We start from the raw sequence: 26,497 nt of genomic DNA, 5'->3' as shown, positions 1-26,497 counted from the left end.
CTGTTTTGTTGACATTCCCTTTAGCGCAGCACCATCTAGTGGTAATGTGGAGCAGTGCGCCTTAAAAAGCTGTGCGTCCTTTGTGTGTCAAATACAGAAATAGCACTCGTTACTGACACTGCGCCTTTAAATGCGATGCGCCATATAGTCGTGAAACTACGGTAATCACAAACATCCAAGGGATCGCAAAATTTGACTAATGTAATCATGGCATAACTTAACAAATTTATGTATGGTAAATTTATTTGTCCATACATTAAATGATCAATTTTAACTTTAAATGTCAAAATCTAACACAAATGTATATTTTTTCTTTCCCCATCAATAAAGAAATTCTCTTATTTTGCTCACAGTTTATATAGTAACTGTCAGTTTCCCCTTCTGCATTAAAATGATAATTAGTCATGACTTTCTTGTCCAAGATTAATGAATAAATGGAACAGCATTTGGTATTAAAAAAACCTCACTGACAAGCTGTGGAGAGGGCAGCGTTACTGAGTCCTAGAGGCTCAAAGACATCAGAACTTTTCTGGGAATAAACATGGACACAGAAAGGACTGATGTAGATTTGCTGCCAAGGTACAAAAAGGTGTTGGCACAATATCAGCCATTTTATTTTGAGGCTAGTTTTACAACAAATGGTACAGATGGAAGCATGTAATCATGCTAGCTTGTAATGGCTGTACAGTATCTTTAAAGTTTAACTAAATGACTTGTGTTAGAATGTTTTATATGTAACACCTTGACTGGGTGTGATAAGGTGTAGCACAATTTATAAGCTGTCTGTTTTGTGACAGAAAGAAGCACAATTTTTTTCCGTACTGAAGGACACATCCGATTATAAAGCGCACACACCTTCAATGAATGGCCTTTTTTAAAAATTTGTTTCATATATAAGGCGCACTCCAATGTAAGGTACAATTGTAATATAGTAGTAATACTAATAGTAGTAGTTAGGGGTTCCATTATATATCCACTAGGTGAAGTTGTGCCGAAAGGAATTTCATACCATAATTAATCAATATATGTGCATCGGCCTCACAGTTCTGAGGTTGAGGGTTTGATCCCAGTCTCGGACCTTCCTGTGTGAAGTCTGTTTGTTTTCCCCGGGTACTCCAGTTTCCGCCCTCATCCCAAAAACATTCAGCTTAGGCTGGTTGAATACTCTAAATTGCCCCTTGGTATGAGTTTGAGCAAGAATGGTTGTCTGTCTCCTTGTTCCCTGCGAATGGCAGTGTCCCAGCTGAATCCCGAAATCAGCTGGGATAGGCTCCAGCACCCCTTCGACCTTTGTGACGATACGCGATACAGAAAATTAATGAATAATCAATTATAAGGCGTACCATATGAGGAGATTTAGGTCTTTTGGTGTTGTCTAATAGTGCGGTAAATACGGTAATTAAATTTTGTTGAGGTTTTTTTCTTAGCACGATATCACATGTTATTCTTGCCGATATTACAGTCTTCCCTGATTTGATTAAAGATACAATTTAATACAATGTTATGTATAGAGCTCGACCATATGGATATATACAGATAGGTATATAGATATATCGACCAAAGGCCAATATTGGTGACATTTAGTCATGTACTACTATCCAGTCTACGTAGATCGAATGTTTAAAGGTTGTCTGATTGATGCAGAGCACAAGACATCAGTTTCCACGTATAATTTATTATTCCAGGCAGTCAAGCTTGATAACAGACCTTGCGATAACGCCTACGGAAACCCAGCCGTTCGCTTTTAATGTTTGAAGTACTTTCAATCCTCAATACCTCACTTTTCCTGTCAATTTCAAATAGAATCAACCCTGTTTTACTATGTCTGACTACAGTTGTTATTTCGTACACTCTCATGTCTTAAGGATAAGTGGTCCAGAGAATCGATGGATAAATATTTTACAATAGGATACTCAGCTTGAAAACATAATTGTGGCTCCTAACTAAAGTATTTCAATTTTCTAGTCTCTCTATCTACGGTCTTATGTGCGAGTGTAACATCCTACGTGTGCAAATGTTGCTGATTGTAATATGTTTGCAAATGCCCAGTTGAATAATTTTTAACTGAATTGATCTTTTTTGTGGTAGCCCGAGATCAAATGTAAGAATAGCAAATGTGTGAAATGATACATGTTTTATTTGGAAAAGCTGATTGTTTCTTTTCTTTTTGCTGTTATTGCAGGATCGGTTGGCAACAACTTGGCTAATAAACCGAATGTGTATGTGTCAAGCAGTGCTGGAGCCCAGTGGAGAGAGGTTCGTTAAAATATGACATACATGGCATGCTCAACATATTAACAATATAATTTAAAATAACTGCAACATTTAGTTTCAACTTGCAGGCATTTTTTTCTTGGTGAAGTTGTTGAAAAATTGTGCTCTTTAACAGTAGCTCTATTCACATTAAAGAAAATAATTGAAATCAACATGCAATAGAGCATTTTTATTGCATTCTTTAAGGATTGCAGTAGAGCATTTTTATTGCATTCTTTAAGGATTGAATTTCTGTCTATTATCGAATATGAAACCCACTTAGTATTCCTTATAATTCATACTAGTACAAAGAAAAAGATGTAACCTGAAAGTAATAAAAAGAAAACAATTCTACTGCTTTATTGCTTTTTGTTGACTTGTAAAGGCCTTGTTTTTAGGCATTAGCAGGTCCTCATTTCTTCACATGGGGAGACCATGGTGGTATTCTGATGGCTATTCCACAAGCGGGCGCTACTACACAGCTCATGTAAGTTTTTATTGTGTGTGACTATTAGGATGGCAAATTAAATTACCCTACAGGCAAATAATATCTCCTATTCTGTCACATATTTAAAAGGAGGTGGTTAGAATTTAAGATGTTTTAATAACAAGTGACCATCACACAATCACTCCGGGATTTGAGAGCATTAGTTAGCGAGATTAGGAATTGTGAAGGTTTCTCGATCTTATAACCTTAACCTCCTAAAGCTTTAATACATTATATTTATCCCAACAGAAAAAGATACTAAGCAGCCAATGGTGGTAATGATAGAAAGTAAAACAATTCTTTTGGAAATATAAGTAGAACATTTTAAACCACTTTGGTTTAGTTATCATTGTTACATTTTAAACTTTTGTCAACTGATTAAAGCAGGGGTGTCAGACTTGGGTTGGTTTGCGGGCTGCTTTAACGTCAACTTGATTTCACGTGGGCCGGACCATTTTAGATATAATATTTAGATTTTTTTTTAAATAAATGGATTAAAAGAACTGGATTAAAAGCCCTGAATAATCAGTTTTTTTTATAGATCTAAAACAATGTTTAGTTTAGCTTTTTTAAATATATTTATAGATTTTACAAAATGATTTTTGAACTAAAACACAGAAAAAATGGATTAAAAAATTACAATTATTTATTTAAAAGGGGGAAAATCAGGAAATGTATTATACATCTATACCCTTCATTTTAATTTGATCCTAAAACAGAAAGTCAGCACTCATGATTTACTTTCCCGGGCCACACAAAATGATGCGGCGGGCCAGATTTGGCCCCCGGGCCGCCACTTTGACACCTGTGGTTTAGAGAATTCAAAACAACAGAAACATTTTATATTGTTTGTTCCTGCAGGTTCAGCACTAATGAGGGACAGACGTGGACCAAATTTCAGTTCTCTGATAAAGAAGTGTATGTTTACCAGTTATTGACAGAGCCTGGGGAGAAAAGCACAATCTTCACTATCTTTGGATCCTACGCCAACCAGAGGCATAGCTGGCTCATTCTTCAGGTCAACGCTTCTGATGTATTAGGTAGGTGGACTGCGAGGAGTCGGTTCAAAGGGACAGGGGAAAAAACACATCACATTCACTTCTCGGATGTATTTTATATTGTTTTTCTATTCTGTGTGCATTTAGGTGTTTGTAATATTCATAATAATTTACAGTGCTTATTTTAATATTTACTCATTTTTCGATTACTCTACTACTACTACCACCACTACACTTTTGGCTTCTCAGGGGTCGCGGCAGCGAATCAACTTTTTCCACTTCACCTTGTCCTTTGCAGCATCCTTCCCTTGACCAGCCACTTTTGTGTCCTCCCTTACTACACCCATGTATCTTCTCCTAGATTGACCTCTTGCCCTGTTCCCTGGCAGTTCCATCCTCAACATCCTTCCACTGATATACTCCCTATCTCTCTTCTGGACATGTCCAAACCGTTGAAGTCTGGTCCCTCTGACCTAACATTTCTAGGTCACTCTCAGGAGAATCTCAGCATCATTTTCTCTGCTTCTTCTAGCTCAAGGGTGTCGGATCCGCGGGGCGCTTTAACGTCAACTTGATTTCACATGGGCCGGACCATTTTAGATATAATATTTAGATTTTTTTTTAAATAAATTGATTAAAAGAACTGGATTAAAATCCCTGAATATTCCGTTTTTTATAGATCTAAAACAATGTTTCTTTTAGCTTTTTTTAATATATTTTTAGATTTTTCAAAATGATTTTTGAACTAAAAACACAGAAAAAATGGATTAAAAAATTACAATTATTGATTTAAAAGGGGAAAAATCAGGAAATTTAATATACATCTATACTCTTCATTTTAATTTGATCCTAAAACAGAAAGTCGGCACTCATGATTTACTTTCCCGGGCCGCACAAAATGATGCGGCGGGCCAGATTTGGCCCCCGGGCCGTCACTTTGACACAAGTTCTAGCTCAATCTTCTGTCTTTTCATCAGAGCCACTGTTTCTAACACCCAAGCGAATAACATCTTCCCCAATATTTACTACTAGTATTTAAAAGAAGACAATTTCATGCCGATATGATATTGAACAAAGGCTGTGACATTTTACCTAAAGCAACAAAAAATACTAAGACATGTTAACTTTTTGGTATTTCTCTTTACTTTGACATGTACTTTCTGAGCCTGTCATGCTTGTCTTTTCAATTTGTGTGGTCCCATTTTGAATGGATCCCCTATCATTGCATTTTAATGCAAGCTGTTTCCGAAACATACTGAGAGTTTGCCGCCATCTTTAAAAAAGCGCATGCGCTTCGTGTGCTTATTTTTGGCAGTGTTGACAGATTGAGCAGGTTCCCGACAAACTGGTTGGGTTATATTCATGCAAAAGTGTGATTGGGCTGTGCCTTATGAATATGAAACTGCCTGGATATGTCTTTTACATTTCAGTATTTATGTAGGCATAAGGCATATTTCATTAAGCACAGAACAAGCATGCTTTAATTTAAATTGTGCGCTTTAACCTGGTTAGGGCTTTTTTTTTCCCAGATGCACTTTCACTTAGGAGGAACACGAATGATTAACAAATGGACCACCAACATGTTCATTTTCCCTAGGTGTAGCATGTTCTGAGACAGACTACAAGCTCTGGTCCCCATCAGATGAACATGGTAATGAGTGTCTGCTGGGGCGAACAATAACGTTTAAGAGACGTACACCTCACGCAACATGTTTCAACGGTGAAGACTTCGACCGTCCCGTCACCATGTCTAACTGCTCTTGCTCCCGCCAAGACTATGAATGGTGAGGGCCCAAAGCAGGCAACACTCGTTACATTTCTAGCATGCACTAATGGCAAACATGTTTCAGAGCAGAGCGGTAATTAATGATGACATACATGTAGCTTCAAATGTCAAAAAGAAATGTACTATGACATGACATGAGTGCTATGTAATGAAATGACATTTCTTTCATTAGAGTTGGAGTAATGGTAAACAATAAATGGAGAGTACTTTTATATAGTGCATTTATCTACAGTAATCCCTCGATTATCGTGGTTAATGTAGACCAGACATAGCCGCGATAAACAATAAAAACCTGAAGTAGGGTCATCCCTATTTAAAAAAAATATACAGTGGTACCTCGACCTACGATCAGCTCTACCTACGACATGCTCGAGGTACGATCAAAATTTTGAGATGCGACCAAGCCAGGTGGCCATGACATGAGAGGCTGTTTATCATTGTAGCGCACTGTCTTTTTTTGCTGCATCTCTTTCGTGTATAACAGATATCTACGAGCACTAAACAATTTATTCAGGTACAAATGGACCAGAAAACGCACGACGCGCATGCGCGGGCAAAAAGAGGGCTTTCTGGGTAATGAAGTATACTCGTGCACACAACACCGATAGCCAATGGCACCCTTTCTCAGAATAAAACTTCATTACCCACAATCAATACGTGGGTATGCTCAGCTGTTGCATTCGCTCATTCAAGACTACTTCTCGTTGGCAAGTGGTCGTGTGTTATCCTGTTGTGAGGACATTTGTGTGCATCATTTTCGGAATATTTTGAAGGGAATACAACAGCAAACAGCCCATCGATAGCGAACGTGAGGGTGGAGGCGTGGCAAACAGCTAACCCGCCCAGAACGAAGGTATAAAAAAAAGAAAACAAAATTAGAATTCAGTTTTGTGTAAAGTTACATTAAACGTATGTTTGTGTGTCTGTATATATTAATCCAAGTTCATTTAAATTTGTTTGTTCGTTTACGAGTGCGTTGTTGCCGTGAATAAAGTCCAAATTGTATGTCGAGGTACCACTGTATATATATATATGTTTACTTCAGTGCTAGTTCTAGTAGCAAGCGAAGGACAGGGGAGTGGCTTCCGCTTGTGAGTTACAGCGTGGATTTTCACATTTTTATGAACTTACAAAAAATGTAATTGAAAAGGAAATTGCCCCGGAAAAAAAAATCTGCGATGTAATGAAGCCGCGATAGTTGAAGCTGCGATATTCGAGGGATTACTGTACATGATTTTACTGTGCCCAAAGTGCTTTACACTAGCTCAGACACACCCCTTCACGCACACATTCACTAATATTACTGCCCGCATGCAAGGCACCGCTGACCCACTGGGGGTAAATTAGAGTTCGGTCAGTGCCTTGCCCAACCAAGTGCACTTGGTCAGAAGTCAGTTGTTGCCAGGAATTGAATCGGTGACCCCTTGCTCCCAGGACAGTTTCAGCTACCAACTGTCCTACAGCCTCCCCAATAATTTCTAATAATAAAAATAAAATCAGTAATGAGTTTTACATTACATGAGAAACAAGAAGGTCCCTGTTAAATTGTTCTCTTTTTTTGCTCCTTTCATAGTGACTATGGCTTCAAGCTTAGTGAAGACTTGTCCCTGCAAGTGTGTGTTCCTGATCCCGAGTTTACAGGTGACGTCCATGCTCCTCCAGTACCATGTCCTGTAGGCACCACTTACCGGTCCAGTAAAGGGTAAGATATCATTTATAGAAGACAAAACTAATCTGGGAATCATTGGTCGTGGTGTGGAGTTCACTATGTGTGCGTGGCTTTTCTCCGAGTACTCCGCTTTCCTCAGACGTCACAAATTGTCACTATGTATCAACGTGTGCGTAATTGGTTATTTGGTTCTTATGTCCTGCGATTGGCTGGCAACCAATTCAGCGTGTGGCACCCAGAGTGCCGATAGTTAGCTGAGAGTATGCTCCAGCACTCTCTAATAATTGTTTGTAGGATTATTGTCTTTTTCTTTACATTTAACCTTGAGTTACATTTTATTATGTCAATGTATGTGTATATATATATATATATATATATATATATATATATATATATATATATATATATATATATATATATATATATATATATATAAATATATATAATTTTTATTTTTTTTCATCTGGAATCTTAGTTTGTTATTCTTATTCTTGTCGTTTCTTTATTGATTTATCTATCTCTCTATCGACCTGTCTATCAATATATTTCTCTATATCTGTTTAGCCCTAGATAGATCTACGTGAGATGCTGTGTTTCTCATCTTTTAGGGAAGAACACCACCAAGTGTCAGATTACTGAAAATTATTTTCGGTCTCTACATTTCCATAGATACAGGAAGGTATCAGGGGACACTTGCAGTGGGGGAGATGTGCAAGCCAGACTAGATGGAGAGATGTTACCTTGTCCTGTTGGAGGTAACGGCATCTTCCTCTACATAAAGAATGATAGTACCCTGTGGTTGGTAACAGTGTTTCTTTTTGTCCAACACTGCTCCTCAATCATGGGCAAATGTCATAAAAAATGTGATTAGACAGATGGATTACATTATTGACAAAGTAGATGAACATAAAATATAATGATATATTTCTGAGCCTCTAGTATCTATTGCGCTCTTTTTTAATCTCATTAGTGAGATCAAGTTAGATGGCAAAAATACTTATTAGTACGATCCCAGATAAATATGGGATATGAATATTAAATGGATTTTTTTGCAATTTTTTTAACATGCCTGTAAACAATTTATAATTTTCTTATTTATTCAAGCATCACATTTGAACATGCATTAACATGGTTCTACATAAACATGCTGAGAAAAAGAAATAAAAATGATTCATTTCCTTTTAATCAGTTAAGTTATTCATTCATAGTCAATTCTAAATGGTCAAATTCAAATAGAGGCAAAAAGATTTCCACACAGCATAGTACACACATTTAAGTGTTATCATTTATCCCGCATTTGTGTTACAAATATTGCACATGCATTAATTTATTTCATATATCGTGCAGCCTAGTAATTAGGGTGTCTCAGTGGGGCACTCTTAACCTCATGTCTTGTGTTTTATGATCACTGTCTTTTGATAAACACAGATTGACTGAATGTTTTTAATGTCAGTGAATCCATTACTATGTTATTTTGAATATATTTCAAATTTCTCCATTCTGTGACTAATAAACTTGATCCTATTTTGGCATAAACTGGTTGTGACAGATTTAGCTTGTCCATCTTTTACTTCCCATTTAGAGATTTATTTTGCATTCCTACAGAGAGTAATGAGTTTATCCTTTATGCTGTGAGGACTTCTATCCATCGCTATGACCTGGCCACTGGCACCGATCAGGTCCTCCCGCTGGTGGGTCTAAAGGAAGCCGTGGCTCTGGACTTTGACTTTGAAAAGAACTGCATCTACTGGGCTGATATCTTGCTAGATACCATACAGGTTTGAGAGTCATTCATCTGTGACACAGTTAACTCAACTTTTTTCATAAAGTGTTTTACAAACCACTGCTGAATATCAACATAAAAGCAAGAGTTATAAAATCAATTTTCCTCAAAATTATCTATCCTATTCTACTGTGGATGAATTGTTGTCTTGTCAAGATGACGATTTTTTTCTAAAACGCACATGAATGATTTGCTTTAGTGATTAAAAAGGCATGAAACACACAAGCTTCCATATAAGTCTGTAGTTTGTCCTTAAGTGTTTTTTTCTCATTGCAGCGTCTCTGTCTTAATGGCAGCAGTGGACAAGAAATTATAGTGAGGAAAGACCTACAGAACGTGGAGGCCTTAGCCTTTGACTCCATCAGCAGATTGCTTTACTGGGTTGATGCTGGTGCACAGAAAATTGAGGTACACAAAAAGTACATTACACATTATAATATTTGATCATTTATTTTCAAAACTTGGATGATGGGAGTAATGCAATGTACCTGTATTCGGTATACTGCGAGCTAAAAATGTGTTAATTTCTCTCACTCAATTAAATAATGTAATTGCTGAATTATGTAAGGTTTCCAATCCTGATGGTGACCTGCGACACACCATCCTTAACTCTTCCATCCTCGAACATCCACGAGCCCTTGTTCTGCTGCCTAAGGAGGGGTAAATAACTAACATTGCACTTACAGACTGACCCACATCTACACCTATCACATCAACACCAAAATAAAGTATGTAAATAATACTAGAGTCAATGTAGTATTACATCAAGTCATTTTAGTTACCGTATTTTCACGACTATGCAGCGCATCGTATTTTTAGCCGCAGTGTCAGTAACGAGTGCTATTTCTGTATTTGACACACAAAAAGGACGCACCGCTTTTATAGACGCAGCCAGGCATGGCAACACATACACCATCTTAAACATGCACGCTACACCCACACGCTAAAAAGACAACGGAAGCAAAACTGAGTTCGATTGTACTTTATTTAGCCATTTTACAATGTACTCACGTCATCATTTCATTTTCGTGACTTGGTCGCAAATCAAGTGACGGCGAGCAAATTAGTGTGCTCGCCGTCATACTGGGTGTATTGACAAAAGAACTATATATCCCAGCAGTCACTGCGCAGTACTTTTTTTACGGGAAAATAGTAGAGTCGGGGGCTGCTTGCCGTAGTTGTCCTATCGACTGATTTATTTTATTTTCTCGTGATAACAATTTTAGTATTGGTCCATATATAAAGCGCACTGGATTATAAGGCGCTCTGTCTATTTTGGAGAAAATTTAAGACTTTTATGTGCGCCTTATAGTCGTGAAAATACGGTAGGTTGTTTAGAAATGAGAAAGAAAATACTGTCATTAATCAGCAAAATAGTCAATTCATTTGAACTGAACTTTTAAATTATTGGAAATTATATGGTCTAAAAGTAAAATAATATACAAGTATAAGCATTTAAAATTATCCTTCACTACGTTATATAGTATACAATTTATTACCACCCCATTTCTAATAATAACACTTTCATAATTTTAGATAAATGATGTTTTATTCATATTGTTTGATTCCATAGTCTCATGTTCTGGACCGATTGGGGAGACAGAGCAGCAGGCATTTACCGAAGCGCCATGGATGGAACCAATGTGTCTTCTATTGTGTCAGAGGGGGTCCGCTGGCCCAATGGAATTACAGCTGATGATCATTGGTTGTACTGGACGGAGGCCTTTAGCGACCGAATTGAGAGGGCTGACTTCAATGGAGGTCAACGACGCATTCTCTTTGAAGGGTTGCCCCACCCGTATGCCATTGCTGTCTTCAAGGTGAGTGATTATCCTTCAGTATATTGAAAGAGTGCATGACTTTTTTGACAAACGTGTTTGCAGAATGACTTGTATTGGGACGACTGGTCCAGAATGGGTATCTTCAAAGGTCCGAAAAGTGGTATTCACAGTACAGAGCAAATTCTTGGCAGACTTACTGGCGTAATGGACCTGAAAATTTTCTATAAAGGCAAGAACAAAGGTAAGAAAAATGTCTAAAAAAACACAAATCGATAAATTGGAACAACCGCATTGCATTGTGCATTTACTGTACCTTGAATCTGTATATCATTCATATATTCATGTACTGGAAATACCCAATTTTGATCATTAGAGAAACTTAAATCACTGGCTTCTATTGACAGCGACAGACATCCAATGCATTCTAGGAAGGTTGGCAATGAATGATCACTGCCCGCCTTCCCTATCGCATTTAATGGCAGCCATTAACAAGTAAAAGACGAGTGTCCTGTATAAACTGCTGATTGTAGTACACACCAAAATCCCTATCCACTTTATGATACACAGTATGTCTTCAAACATTATCCACCAGGTCATAACGCCTGTGCTGACCAGCCATGTAGGTTGCTATGTTTGCCTCAGCCCGGCTCGGGGCACACATGCGTTTGCCCAGAAGGCACCCCATCTATCACCTTGTCTGATGGGCAGCTGCAGTGCAAGTGCCCTTCAGGATACCAACTCCAAAAAGACATCTGTATTAAGAGAGGTGCGACTGTAATATTAAAACCAGATCATTCTCCAGTTGGCCTGATTTGGTCACCATAAGAAGTATTGACTGTGTGTGGTTCTGTCTGTCAATGTCAGAGAATACCTGTTCTGCGAACCAATACCGCTGCTCAAATGGCCGTTGCATCAGTAATATCTGGAAGTGTGACAGTGACAATGACTGTGGAGACATGAGTGACGAACAGGAGTGTCGTAAGTATCCAACTAACTTATTTTTTCCCTCTTCCCATATACTCTTTGTCAGAGTTTCATTTGTTATTACTTCTAAAAGTTTTTACTTGGTTCCATTACACTTATCCTTGCCCACGGTAAGAGCGTAGAACGGTAAAAGTACATTAACATGAAAAATGTATGCCATATATTTCACGGACAGTTGTTTTTTGTCACTATATTCTCATCATTAAAGAAAGCACAGAAATTTTTGAGGTCATCTGCAATTGCCAGATAAAACTCTACAATGCAAAGAAGAAGTCATTTCTAAACAGGACCCAGAAGCACAAGATTTTTCCTGAGTTGGGGGTAAATTCAAATGCAGTGGGGCAGAGTGGAAATATGTTTTGTACTTAGATAAATCATGGTTTGAAGTTATTTATAGAATACTGGAATGCCATGTAATCGGGACGAAAAGGGACAAAAACAAACCAAGTTGTTAACAACAAATTATTAGTGTCAACTGCATGGATAACTTAATGCTGCAAGGTACTTAAAGGTTTTGGATAAACATTTGCTGCTATCCACGCAATGTGCTTTTCATGGATGCCTTCCTTATTTAAGCAAGTCCAGACTGTCCAGACTTGTCTTCCATTAAAAAGGTGTTTTGCACTACATCATGAAGTGTAAAATATGACAACGGGAACCATGGAGTGATGATTTGTACATCGAGCAAGAATGGGAAAGAAATCCAACTATTAGTGTCCTTAGTTTCCGAGTTTTTATTGAATGTTGTTCAAAGATATGGTAATGTTAGACAGAGGTAACCATGGAACATGTTGCAGTTAATGAGTATTTTCTAAAAACAAAGTTTATTAGTGGGTAAATTAGAAAATATATCTTTGGTGTATAGTCAATTCACTTCTTTGGAATGAGGTTTGTTATAATAACTGACCATGCCTTAATATGTTCTTGGTGGTATCTTCAGCAAATACAACCTGTGACCCGACCAATCAGTTCCGCTGCGTCTCTACCGGTTCTTGCATTCCATTGTCTTTCCAATGTGATCACGAAGATGACTGCGGAGACAACAGTGACGAAGAGCACTGTGGTAAATCATCATACACATGTTTATGTCAAGTTGCAGTCGATCATGAAATCAACAGAACACCACCCATTGCTGGGATTATACACTAATGTGTAAAGAGTTTGGAAAAGGGCTTTTTTGAATCATACTCAATCACACAAAATCTGCTTTTTAATCCCGAAACGAGATGTTGAGTATTGATTTTGTTGTTGTTGTATGACTCCTATTTAGACTCTCATGTGTGTGGAACCGGAGAGTTTACATGTGCCCGGGGTGTTTGCATCCGTGAGGCCTGGCGTTGTGATGGCGATAATGACTGCAGAGACTGGTCAGATGAGGCTAACTGCACAGGTACTGTTTTTAAAGAATTCGATGAAGAAAAATTCACTTGTGCATATCTACAATATACTGTAGTGATTCATGCTATTTTTTTTCTAACCGGTTTTGTTTAGCTGTTAAAATCTTGCACATTTGCACATTAATGCTAACTAGTATCCTCACTGCATTTCTCATCATTATCTAAAAATCTAGGTGGCCACCATACTTGTGAATCTAGTAGTTTCCAGTGTCACACCGGCCACTGCATACCACAGCGCTGGACGTGTGACGGTGACAATGACTGCCAGGACGGCTCCGATGAAGACCCTCATTACTGCGGTAACATGAACCACTTACTAATGCATTTTTGTACATCACACCACATCGTACATTTCATCTCCTGTATTCATGCTGCTCAATATCACTTGCTGAAATGACCCAGACACACAGAATGAATTTAATCATGAATCACACTAGTTTTTGTTGTCCTTTTGAAATATGTTTACATGACCAGAAAAGCTCACCCTGCTTTATTGTGTCTTTATTATGCTTTCATATTTCAGTTTCCACGACTGTTTGCGTGAGCAATAACATTTGTGCCCGTGTGTTTTAGCATGAGTTAATCTTTCTTAAAGCAGTTCTTCAAGCTGTTCAACGTTTGGTTCATTCAGACAAACATAACAAATTTTACTCTGTATGGTTTTATTATTTTCCAGAAGGAAGTAGCTGCAAAGGTTTCCTGTGTTCGAATGGCACCTGCTTGCCAGTCACTTCCCACTGTAATGGGAAGAAAGAATGTCCAGATGGTGCTGATGAGGACTACTGTGGTAAGCATGTTAACTTTGCCTACTCTGAATGATAATTTATTATAATATTAATCTACCATATTTTCACGACTATATGGCGCATCGCGTTTAAAGGCGCAGTGTCAGTAACGAGTGCTATTTCTGTATTTTACACACACACACACACACAGGACGCACCGCTTTTAAAGAGGCAGCCAGGCATGGCAAAACATACACCAGCTTAAACAAACGGACACACGCTAAAAACACGTTTTTAAAAAGGCAACGGAAGCAAAACTGAGTTCGGTTGTACTTTATTTAGCCATTTTACAATGTACTCGTGTCATCATCACCCACAAATCCATCAAAGTCCTCATTTTCTGTGTCCGAATTGAACAATTGTCCAAAGGAGTCATCGAAAACGCTGAGTTTTATACGTTCGTCCAGGCGGCCACAATCCATTCGCAAATAGTAGCTAGCGTAACTAGCCCAGCGCTGCCTGCCACCCTTCGTAAAGCTGTGTTGATGTCGATGTCCACGCCAACATCTAGCGGCAGGAGTTCTTTTGTAAATCCAGCCGGAATGACGGCGAGCACCAAATTAGTGTGCTTGCCGTCATACTGGGTGTATTGACAAAAGAACTATATATCCCAGCAGTCACTGCACAGTACTTTTTCTACGGGGAAAATAGTAGAGTCGGGGGCTGCTTGCCGTAGTTGTGAAAGCTGTAGAGGATGGTGTACCCTATCGACTGATTTATTTTATTTTATCGTGATAACAATTTTAGTATTGGTCCATATATAAAGCGCACTGGATTATAAGGCGCCCTGTCTATTTGGAGAAAATTTAAGACTTAAGTGCGCCTTACAGTCGTGAAAAGTTTGTTAAGCATACGTATATTGCCTTTAATTAACATGAAAGTTGGAATATGCCCCCATTTAGACCCACTGTGCACTCGTTACATGGAGTTTGTATGCAAGAACCGAGCCCAGTGTCTCTTTCAATCCATGGTATGTGATGGTGTGAAACACTGTGAAGATGGGTCTGATGAGGATTCAGATTATGCCAAATGTGGTAAGGAATATCACACTTATGTACTTATTACAAGTTATATTGTTGTCATCGCATTGACAGGAAAATGAAATAGAAAATACAGTCTGTGTCCAAATGTTAAACTACCAAGTCTATTACCACTTTTTATGTTTGTGTTGTCAGCTACTCCGTCTGAGTTTACCAAAGTATGTGACCAATACACTTTTGAGTGTGCCAATGGAGTATGTGTGAGTCTGGAGTGGAAATGTGATGGTATGGATGACTGCGGTGACTTCTCAGATGAAGCTAACTGTGGTAAGAAGACCCCCGCCCCCACAAACTCTTCATCTTCAGACAATAATCCACAACACAAGTGCACATAAAAAATGGGAATTCTTGAACAGTCCTAATTGTACTCTTGACTTTTAATCTCTGGTGTTGCAGCTGCTCCCACTGAAGTTCCTGGCTGCTCAAGGTATTTCCAATTTGAGTGTAAAAATACACGCTGCATCCCAGCCTGGTGGAAATGTGATGGTGAAAACGACTGTGGTGATTGGTCGGACGAAGCGGAGTGCTCAGGTACAGACTATTTTATACATTACAGTGGTACCTCGACATACGATCTTAATCCGTTCCGGGACTGAGATCGTATGTTGAGCTTTTCGTAACTCGAGCGAACGTTTCCCATTTTAAAACAAATTAATTTTTTCCAACCCTCTGAAAAAACACCAAAAACAGGATATCGGATTGGAAAAAATGTTTTATATCTTCTAATTCGCCATCTATTAACAAAGTAACACATAACTAGTGGTTTAATAGTAATAAAATGTGTTTAATATAAGTAAAATTAGACGCATTTCGCGGAGGGTAGAGACAGCAACATACACGGAGGCGGTGCGTTTCCTGGTCCATGTGTTGGCGAAAGAAATCGTTCAGTGCTCGTAGATATCTATTATACACGAAAGAGATGCGGCAAAAAAAGACAGTGCGCTACAATGATAAACAGCCTCTCATGTCATGGCCAACTGGCTTGGTCGCATCTCGAAATTTTGATAGTATCGCGGGTGAATTATTCGATCTAAATTTTCGTCGTACCACGAGCTGATCGTAGGGCGAGGTACCACTGTAGTTCGGTGTTACTTTATTTCAAATTACTTTTTGGGCTTCCCTGTGACTCTCTCTGGTTGAAAAAATAGTAATCTAATGTGTTTGTATGGTGCTATTGTAACATTAAACACTCCATCAAACCCCAACTTTTAGGTGAAGCAGCACATCCCACTGTGGCACCAGCACGACAGACCTGTGCCCCCAACCACTTCCACTGTACCTCTGGAGCTTGTATTGTCAACACTTGGGTTTGTGACGGCTATACTGACTGCGCTGATGGCACCGATGAGCTTGGATGTCCCACAGGTGGAGTTTTTTGCTATGTCTAGCACTTTTACGTAGGCGATTGAGGGCTATAACTTGTTTGAAAGTCTTGTATAATTTTTTTAACCATTCGTTAATATTTACAATATTGCCCCTCTTTTTTTCCTCTGTGTGCAGTTAATCCAAATGTGACAAATAACCCAATGTCCACCCGGGACCCTTCGTCCCATGCTCATTGCGATGAGGGTCAGTTTTTGTGTCACCATGAGCGCCACTGCATCCCTGGCTGGCAGCGTTGTGATGGCCGTATTCACTGTCGCGATGCCTCTGATGAAGCTCACTGTTGTGAGTCTCTTTCTAATCCACTCTGATATAACTCGTAGAAAATTCTACATTACTGCACTATAACTGAAGGATGTTTCAAGATATGCCCGAGGCAAAAATATTACTAATTGAATAGAAACAAAACAGATTTTATGTCTTTTCCTATCTAAGAAATTATGATGTTGAAACGGTCTGAAATCACAAGTTCTAATGCACTTTCATTGGATTGGATAACTTTATTCAGCCCGTATTCGTGAAATTTCATTTCTCAAGTATAGTGCACTTTTGTGTATAGTATACGAGTACTTCCCAAAATTTCTGAAAAATGAAATGTTTTACTTCTCATTATGAGTTTTTGAGTTCTTTAAAACTTGAATTGTCAGCTGCAAAATCATTTACATTTTCTATATTCAACTTAAACTTTTGGAAGTGTGGCATGATTCAATTCTGAAAAATTAATGTAAGGGAACAAAATATGACTCTTTTTACAGCAACACACAGCACAATTTCCTGCGTGAATGGAACTCGCTGCGCTGATGGGGAAATATGTGTGTTGGACGAAGAGTGGTGTGACGGCTTTTTAGATTGTTCCGACCACAGCGATGAGGACAACTGCACCAGTAAGTTCATGCATGATGTGTCACCACATCAACAACAGTACGTGAAAATATGTAACATTAATTTGAGACCATATTCCCTGGCTCTACATTCTTGCTTATTCTTGTTATCCTGGTTTTTCAAACATCATTGAACCATGCTGCAAATATTTTTTGCATGTCTGGTTAACGTTCCTCAATCCATTGTTTTTTTTCTAAACCTCTTTATCCTCACTAGTACTTTATCCAGGTCTTTTGTCTACCAAATTTGAATAGAAATATGGCAACATTATAATCCTATTAACCAGTGATTTCAACTAAGCAGAAATAAATATCACAAAAAAAATTCAGCTGTGCAGCACCAAAATAAGATTGCAAATTGTTTAAACAATATATCTTGCATAAATAAACTTACACAGCAAAATAACCTGGTCATCCAATACGATAAATTGAGCTATTTTAACGGAAATTTGTTCGACATTTACTTTTTTAACTGCAAGGTTTGTTTCAATGGTGTCAATAGAAATATAAAAATATTTTAAAATATGCTGTTTAGCTGTATGTTTTTATATGATACTAATAGAGCATTTTCTTAATGCTTATCTTAACTCATTAACTGCCGTAGCAAGTGATCCTATTTTGCTCCCATTGACGGCAAGAGGCGTCCAATACAATTTGACTGGATTGCTTGCAGTCAAAATTGATTGGACGTCTCTCGCCATCAAGGGCAGCTGATTGGATTGCTAAACTTTATTTATCCCGTATTCGGGAAATTTCATTGTCACAGTAGCAAGAGGGTGAGGATGCAGAAATAGGAAAGGCATTTTAGACATAAATAGATAGGTAATAAGTAAGTTAATGAATAAATAAATACATGAATAAATATATATATAAATAAGCATGTTGCTGAAATATATATATATATATATATATATATATATATATATATATATATATATATATATATATATATATATATATATATACATACACATAGATGTCTATGCATGCATACGGTAGGTCTTAACACTCAGCCATTTGTTTTGTTCAGTTTTGTGAATCTTATAAATCTCGATTAGAGTGCAATATATTAGCAAACTGCATATTTACAGTTCAACACTGTTTCCTTGCAGCGGATACCCAAGCCTATAAAGTCCAGAAACTTCAATGGAATCCTGACTTCTCTGGTGACATCACTCTAACGTGGTCTCATCCGAAAAATCTTCCCCTGAACTCCTGCTACTACATTATTTATTACAGGTCTGTGTGTGGCAGCCTTTTGGAATTTTATCACACACATTTATCTTTTTTTTATAGTTTAATGTTATTCACGACACATTTTATTCATTATTTTTTGGTTTTCATTGGAAATGACATGGGATTATAAGCAGCAACTGTTAATTGTAAATATTTGTCATTTTATCATTAGAATTGTTTGTAGTAGTATTGTATCTTATAGTAGTTTAATTGTATCAAAGTATGGTACATGGCAGTGGTAATTTAATTATTCTTTGCACCAAGTCTCAAAATGTAAACCCTGATACCACAGAACTAATTATTACTGTGAAGTCATGGTGTTCTACTTAATTTGTTTTAGGGTTGTCGGCACTCAGCAGTGGATAATCATGGACATTCACAGTAGCAAGACAAGTTATAAACTTACAGTCCTGAGACCAGACACCACCTATCAAGTCAAGGTTCTCGCACAGTGTCTCAGCAAGCTTCACAACACCAATGAAATGATAACAGTCAGAACACCAGAAGGATGTAAGTGTTTTGATTTTGATTTGATCTCAGACTGTTTAAAATAACAGTTAAATATCCTGTTTTTACTAAACCAACACTCAAGCTCAATGCATTTTAGAAAGCATCCAATATTTCATTGTTGTTCTTTCTCTATTTTCAAGTCCTTATTATTTTTTGCCTTTTTAATTGTAAAAGAATCCAATTTAAATCTAAATAGATCTCTAGAAATGATCTCTATTTCCATTGAAATGTTAATTTGGTTCATCCGAATCTGAAAAAAGATGGCACCCATGGCCAACAACATAATATTTGTTCTCTGCAGTGCCTGAGTCTCCTACACACTTAACACTGTCTTGTGACAAAAGTAAGGATGGAGCAGTCGATGTTTCTTGGAGTCCACCCGACAAAGGAAACGGACTCATTCGAGAGTATATTGTAAGTTTTCATTTTATTCTACAAGATTATGAAGAACAATCCAACATTTTTTGAAAGGGGGGTTTCTTATACTACACTTTAGTAACACTCGGAACATTGGGAATCTGAATGTACCGTATTTTCACTAGCAGAAGGCGCACTTAAAAGTCTTTAAAAAAAAATCTAAAATAGACAGGGCGCCTTATATATGGACAAATATTAAAATTGTTAATTTGGTGCTTGCCGTCATTCCGGCTTGATTGACAAAAGAACTCCAGCCGCTAGATTGGCGTCAAAAGAGCATTCAAAGCTAGACTGCGGAGCGGTGCGCCTTAAAATGTGGTGCGCCTTATATATGGAAAAACATTAATATGTGTCATTCATTGAGGGTGCGCTTTATAGTCGTGAAAATAAGTAAATAGGCTTTGAAGAGGTTTCTATTTGTGTGTGCTGCTTCTCAGGTTGAGTACAGTGAACAAACAGCCATTGAATGGACATCACAAAGAAGTACCACAAACAGCTCAGAGATAACGGGACTGCAGCCAGACACGATGTACAAGTTCAGGGTAAGAAAGGCGCTCTTGGCATGACTACGCAATCTCTAATATTTGCCTTAATACATTATTAGTCTTCAGACTAGAGCTGGGCAATATGACAAAAATTGCTATCACGATAAAAAAATAGAAAAATCTGTCGATATCGATAATTATAACGATAACTACCACATCTTTTTTGTTTCAAATTTGAAACTTCAAACTTCTGTGAATAGGTAAATAAATTACTTTCCCTCCTTATTCAAATATGACTATGTTACCATACTTTATAAGAAAGGATAATATGAAATATGATGGTTTTAAAAAGTATTTTTGATGTTTTTTGTGCAATAAAGATAGGACAACTCCCTCCTTACACTATGAAAAGAAACAAATAAAACCTGGAGAAATTTTGACATGCGTCTTTATTTCTATTAATTCAAAAGTTTCAAACCAAAAGTTGCTGTGCAATATGAAATAAATAAAATAATTAACTTGGTCTGGAACTAGCGCTCATCTCGCAACAGCGCCCCCCTTCTCTGTGGTTGTCAGGTAGTGTAATTGCAGTTTATTTTTAATTTTTTTATCGAAAGTTTTTAATATCATGGTTGACAAATTATTTCCCGATCATTATTTTATCGCCCAGCTCTACTTCAGACAAAGGTGCATGGTGTTGTGCCTTTTTTATTTTATTTTTTTATTCAGGTGGCCGCTGTGACCAGTCGAGGTATGGGAAACTGGACTGAAATTAGAACTTTAACTCCAATGAAAGGTGAGATTATCTACTGTCCATTTAGAAATGTCGCTCCATACCTATTGCAGGTTGTGGATCAACCCATTTTATTTTAATTTTTAACTTTTTCTTCTGGTGCAGCACTGCCTTCTCCTTCTGTAAATGTTGACAGCGTCACTGCAGATTCCATGAGCCTATCATTCAGCCTCAACTCCCAGTATAAAGTATGTGGTTCATGTATTGTGGAAAAAAATGACTTTACTCTCCTTAAAAACTAAAACAAACTTTTTTTTATTTTTTAGGTAAAACAATACATTGTGACTCTATCCTGGCAGTTTGACTCTCATATGAAGGAGATCGAGAACTACACAGTCACAGAAAATATACTTAACGGTACATTCTGGCATTGTTTTTTGTTTACATTAGAAAAATCACACTGCAGACTTCCACAAAATGTCAATAGATAAGACTCAGAATAATAGTCATGGCATTAAATGTTTTTGTTGTCTAATTTCAGTGAAGAACCTGACAGCGGGGACTGTTTATGAGGTGGCTGTGTGGGCTCACACCACAATCGGTGACAGTGCCACAGCTTTGTTTCATCACCAGACTGCTGGCGTCCAACCACACCAGCCCGTCTTAAAAGCCTCGGCCCTCAACCAAACCTCTGTGAACTGTAGCTGGACCATCACCAACAGGGAATCTGCAAATGTACGACATTTTGTCTACACCAAGGGTGTCAGACTCGGGTTGGTTCGCGGGCCGCGTAAACGTCAACTTGATTTCACGTGGGCCAGACCATTTTAGATATAATATTTAGATTTTTTTTTTATAAATGGATTAAAATCCCTGGATATACCGTTTTTTATAGATCTAAAACAATGTTTATTTTAGCTTTTTTATATTTTTTTTTAGATTTTACAAAATGATTTTTGAACTAAAAACACAGAAAAAAAAGATTAAAAAATTACAATTATTGATTTAAAAGGGGGAAAATCAGGAAATGTAATATACATCTATACTCTTCATTTTAATTTAATCCTAAAACAGAAAGTTGGCACTCATGATTTACTTTCCCGGGCCACACAAAATGATGCGGCTGGCCAGATTTGGCCCACGGGCCGCCACTTTGACACATGTGGTCTACACCTAAGGGCAAAATATTTCAGTCTTCCCACTATTCACACAGTGCCATTTACATTACAAAATACTACAACAACAGTTAAGAACATAATTTTAGATAAATGAAACATAACATGATTAGAAGATGTGTTCAAGTAGAAAATGCACGCAAAACATTGAGCTGGTGTTTATAATGGGGTAACATTGAGTCAATATTTTATCTAACATTTAATGATAATCTGCTGGTTCTTTTATAGGTATATGGTGTATTTTATGCCACATCCTTCTTGGATTTATACCATAATCCCCATCTGGTCCACACCACCCTTACCAATCTGATAGTCACCGTGGCACCCAATGAGCAGTATCTTTTTCTGGTAAGTCTCTTTCCGTTTTGAAATATTTCATGTCATGTTCTACTGACACTTTCCAATGATGGGAGGCTAAAATTCCCCTTTTTAATTGATATATTCAAGTTAGTGTTTGTTCAACATGAAAAATGGAAAAATACATGTCAGGTCATATTTTGATTGACTTTGGCTTTAGGTACGGGCCGTCACTCCCTTCTTGGGGCCTCCATCTGAGCATGCTGTGGTCAAAATGATTCCTAGTGAACGACTACCACCCAGAAATCTCCACCGTGTACAAACAGAAAAGACAGAGGCCACGCTTAAGTGGCAACCTCCATATGATGCACCGAATAAGTCTCTGGTAAATTTTGTCACTCAATTGACACTGATTAGAATGGATACATTTGAAATGTCTCTATGATTTTATATTTGATTGTTTCACATTTATGACATTTATTTGTATTTTTTGATTGTGCAATTATGACCTAAATATATTAGCTGTGAATGTGCATTGAACTATTTCACCATTAACATTGATTGCTTTCAAAAGCAAAATGACATATTTGGAAATGTCGTATTATTATCATTATTCTTACAGTGCATAGATAATCAGTCTGGTATTAACAAAGAAAAAAAATGGAATATTTGACAAAGAAAAAAAAATGGAATATTTGACAAAGAAAAAAAATGGAATATTTGACAAAGAAAAAAATTGGAATATTTGACAAAGAAAAAAATTGGAATATTTGACAAAGAAAAAAAAAGGAATATTTGACAAAGAAAAAAAATAGAATATTTGACAAAGATTTTTTTTTTGAATATTTGACAAAGAAAAAAATTGGAATATTTGACAAAGAAAAATTTGGAATATTTGACAAAGAAAAAAAAATGGAACATTTGCTTTTAAGAGACTCAAATTAGAGGGTGTTTTTTTTTAGCTAAACAGTGTCTGTAAACAATATATTTCCCAAAGTTATCAATTAATGTAAGATTAATATGTAGATTAATTTTGGCAGTCCTGAATTCCTTTTGGCAGGCGGTGGGACTGAAACAATCTGAGATGGGACTTTTTATTATAAAAGCAACCTTTTGAGCAAATATAATGATTTAAAATGTTATAGAACAGTCCCAAAGCAGAAGCATTTTCCTAATTCCTCAAATACTTTGCTATGTATATTTAAAGACATTATTGTCCATCCACTTGGACAGCGTAACTTCTTACTTGAACAGAAAGATAGTTATGTTGTCTCTGGTCTTTCTCCTTAGACGTATGCAGTCCATGTGTGGGATGTTATCCGCAAAGTGGAGCGGGACTATAAAGTAGCTACAAAAAATAACACAGTGGAGTACCATCTGAAAGGGCTGGAGCCTGGAGGATGCTATAGCATCACAGTTCGTCTCCTTAACATGAGCATGGAAGCTAGCTACAGTCTGACCACAGGTAAACAGCAAATTCACATATACACGTAACAACAAAACTTTATTTGTTCATACTATATAAGCCATACTGGTCTGTAAAGCAGTTGATGTTCACATTGTCCTTATAGCAGTGCATCTGAAATATTTTCTGTTACTTCCCCGAAGTGGCAACAAATAGTGTCATTTATATATGAATTTTATGTCCTCACTGTGATTGGCTGGCTGCCGATTCAGGGTGTTTCCTGCCTGGTGACCATAGTTGGCTGGGATAGACTCCAGCACCCCCCGCGACCCTTGTGAGGATAAGTGGTTCAGAAATTGAGCGAATGAATTATCAATAAAGTAAAAACACAGTTTAACCTACAAAAAAATACGTTTATTATTAATTATGAACACAATTTTAATGAGCATCTAAAAAGATTTAGTGGCTCCATTTTACATTTAAGAAAATCCTTTTTTAACATGTTTCTTCCCACTCCAGCCTGAATGATAACCATGTTGATATGGTTTGTTATAGATAAAAGTTTTTGAAAATCAGTGGCAATTTTACCTTGTTAAAAGTGTTTTAAATGGGGGGGCGGGAAATCACTTATCTAAATTTCCCTTAAAAATTGTTCGAGATGTTTCCACTGCTTTAAGATGGCCGCTTGTTACGTCTGCCACCGACTTTTCATAGCTACCTCTTTATATATGTAAGTGCTTATATGTGTGGATATATGCAACTTAAAATAATGTCAATGTATAGAACAGTAACTGGTTCGTTCATGATCTACTGTATTCACCGTGGTTTGTGTATGTGTCTGCTCATTTCTTCAAAATCTATTCTCCTTTGCTGCAGTTCCCCTTCCGGCTCCCGAGGCCTTGAAGATTCTGAATGAAAATGACCACATACTATTGTTCTGGAAGAGCATAGCCGTCAAAGATAAAACTTTCAATGAGAGCAGGGTAAGAAACCAGCTTTGATTAGCATTTTTTTGCGAATGTTGACTTCCAATCCATGTTGGGTGGGACTCCCTGTTTATATGGATTTTATTTTCTATTAACGAGAGATATTGGTTTTTTTATTTTATTTGATTTGTTGTAATTTTTAATTGAAATGTCTATGTTTAGAAGCATCAGTCTCTATCTCTATCTTCTACTCACCTACTCTACATAATGCTATTTGTTTACAGGGATATGAAGTGCATGTGTACGACAGTTTAACTAACAAGACTACCTCCTTGGGAAACACAACAGAGACGTACTTCCGCATTAGCAGCCTGCAGATTGGACACAACTACACGTTTTCTGTCCAGGCCCGCTGCTTGCTAAACGGGCAGCTATGTGGCGAGCCCGCACTGCTGCTTTATAACCAACTTAGAGCAGGTACAGAAGAATACAACTCTAATCAATGTAATCTTTAGCTATTCTACTAGGAAAATACTACTTATATTTGTCATCACACCAAAAAATTCTTAGTCCGAATATGTTGCTTCAATGGCACACACAGTCCACCGTGCACTCGTTCTCGTTCCCTCTAAAAACAGAAATAATCTTTGATTGCCACGCACATCTGAAAATAACTGACACAATATCTGGGGTGAGGATTATCCCCAGAAAATTGCATACCATATAGTTACACTATTGGTTTTCTTTAGCAAACCATCGTATTTTTAAGGCTTTATTGGAGGGTTTCTTTTCAAGTAACGTCCGCTTATTTGAATAATAGTCATCTTTTGTCTTAATGAATGGGAACCTATTTGTTTCAATTAATAGTGAACTGTAGGTTCCTGTGACAATGGTGACACATGGGGGTCGAGATGGAACTCATTGTTTGTCTAATTTGTATCATATTTTTACACATTTTGAAGAAATTTCTCTACCAATTACATGAAAAAATATTTTCCCCTCCCTAAGAGGCATCCTCCCAGCAAGTTTGACACCCGTGCAATACATAGTCTCTGAATAAAAACAGAGGGACAGATTGCAGAAACACTTAAAAATTCCTAAATTGGCATGAAACCGGACAAAAGCCTGATTATAGCATTTTAGCATGAATTGTGAAGCTGAGGCACATGATTTGCTTTTCCCGGCCAAACAAAATGATGTGCAGTGTCGAGCCTTGAATTTGACACCTGCGCAATAATTGATTATGGTATCATTAATATACACAGCCACACACAAGTGTACATTTTTGCGTTTATTATGTGTATTTCTAGGTGCGAGTGAGGCATCTCCAGGTGATGGCCATTCTGAGGACACGGCGGCAGTGGTGGTTCCAGTCCTCTTCCTTTTGCTTATAGGCGTGTGCGGCGGCTTGGTGGTGCTCTACCTCAGACACCGTCGACTACAGAACAATTTTACCGCCTTCGCCAATTCCCACTACAACTCACGCTTAGGCTCTGCAGTCTTCTCCTCGGGGGATGAACTAGGTGAGAGAGCTTTATTTTTCACTGTATAACAATTATGAATGGTGCAGAATATTGCAATATCATTATTTTTGCTAAGTCTGATGTTTTCGTGTTAATCTGAAGTTTGAAGTTATCTGTGACATTGACATCAAGGTCTTCTGTTGCGTAACTAAGGATAACTTTTGTCCTGTGGGGCAAATAAGTATTTAGTCAACCACCAATTGTGCAAGTTCTCCTACTTTAAAAGATTAGAGAGACCTGTAATTGTCAACATGGGTAGTAAATCTCAACCATGAGAGACAGAATGTGGGGGGAAAAAACTGAAAATCACGTTGTTTGATTTTTAGAGTGGAAAATGAATATTTGGTCACCTACATACAAACAAGATTTCTGGCTGTCAAAGAGGTCTAACTTCTTCTAACGAGGTCTTAACTCGTTACCTGTATTAATAGCATTTGTTTTAACTCATTATCGGTATAAAAGACACCTGTCTAAAACCTCAGTCTCTCACACTCCAAACTATGGCCAAGACCAAAGAGCTGTCGAAGGACACTAGAGACAAAATTGTAGACCTGCACCAGGCT

General features: G+C 37.4%; 1 protein-coding gene across 1 annotated transcript in view; it reads left to right on the top strand.

The window, feature by feature from the left end:
- Nucleotides 1-26,497, top strand: part of sorl1 (sortilin-related receptor, L(DLR class) A repeats containing) — a 54,639-nt gene that overhangs the window by 21,326 nt on the left and 6,816 nt on the right. The window contains exons 11-47 of the mRNA XM_077611355.1: nt 2,183-2,256; nt 2,652-2,740; nt 3,602-3,780; nt 5,336-5,522; nt 7,098-7,226; nt 7,863-7,948; nt 8,799-8,971; nt 9,253-9,384; nt 9,545-9,636; nt 10,550-10,796; nt 10,860-10,998; nt 11,350-11,523; nt 11,622-11,735; nt 12,682-12,804; nt 13,012-13,131; nt 13,312-13,437; nt 13,815-13,925; nt 14,826-14,957; nt 15,099-15,230; nt 15,360-15,494; nt 16,176-16,328; nt 16,464-16,631; nt 17,102-17,230; nt 18,340-18,466; nt 18,804-18,973; nt 19,275-19,387; nt 19,828-19,932; nt 20,605-20,671; nt 20,774-20,856; nt 20,935-21,025; nt 21,150-21,343; nt 22,012-22,131; nt 22,301-22,465; nt 23,371-23,545; nt 24,362-24,468; nt 24,696-24,888; nt 25,722-25,934. Of these exons, the coding sequence (XP_077467481.1) occupies nt 2,183-2,256; nt 2,652-2,740; nt 3,602-3,780; nt 5,336-5,522; nt 7,098-7,226; nt 7,863-7,948; nt 8,799-8,971; nt 9,253-9,384; nt 9,545-9,636; nt 10,550-10,796; nt 10,860-10,998; nt 11,350-11,523; nt 11,622-11,735; nt 12,682-12,804; nt 13,012-13,131; nt 13,312-13,437; nt 13,815-13,925; nt 14,826-14,957; nt 15,099-15,230; nt 15,360-15,494; nt 16,176-16,328; nt 16,464-16,631; nt 17,102-17,230; nt 18,340-18,466; nt 18,804-18,973; nt 19,275-19,387; nt 19,828-19,932; nt 20,605-20,671; nt 20,774-20,856; nt 20,935-21,025; nt 21,150-21,343; nt 22,012-22,131; nt 22,301-22,465; nt 23,371-23,545; nt 24,362-24,468; nt 24,696-24,888; nt 25,722-25,934 (5,067 nt within the window). The remainder of the gene's footprint in view (nt 1-2,182; nt 2,257-2,651; nt 2,741-3,601; nt 3,781-5,335; nt 5,523-7,097; nt 7,227-7,862; nt 7,949-8,798; nt 8,972-9,252; nt 9,385-9,544; nt 9,637-10,549; nt 10,797-10,859; nt 10,999-11,349; nt 11,524-11,621; nt 11,736-12,681; nt 12,805-13,011; nt 13,132-13,311; nt 13,438-13,814; nt 13,926-14,825; nt 14,958-15,098; nt 15,231-15,359; nt 15,495-16,175; nt 16,329-16,463; nt 16,632-17,101; nt 17,231-18,339; nt 18,467-18,803; nt 18,974-19,274; nt 19,388-19,827; nt 19,933-20,604; nt 20,672-20,773; nt 20,857-20,934; nt 21,026-21,149; nt 21,344-22,011; nt 22,132-22,300; nt 22,466-23,370; nt 23,546-24,361; nt 24,469-24,695; nt 24,889-25,721; nt 25,935-26,497) is intronic.

This window comes from Stigmatopora argus, chromosome 10 (genome assembly GCF_051989625.1).
Source record: "Stigmatopora argus isolate UIUO_Sarg chromosome 10, RoL_Sarg_1.0, whole genome shotgun sequence".
Classification (NCBI taxonomy): domain Eukaryota; kingdom Metazoa; phylum Chordata; class Actinopteri; order Syngnathiformes; family Syngnathidae; genus Stigmatopora; species Stigmatopora argus.
This window is presented reverse-complemented; position numbering and strand designations above follow the sequence as displayed.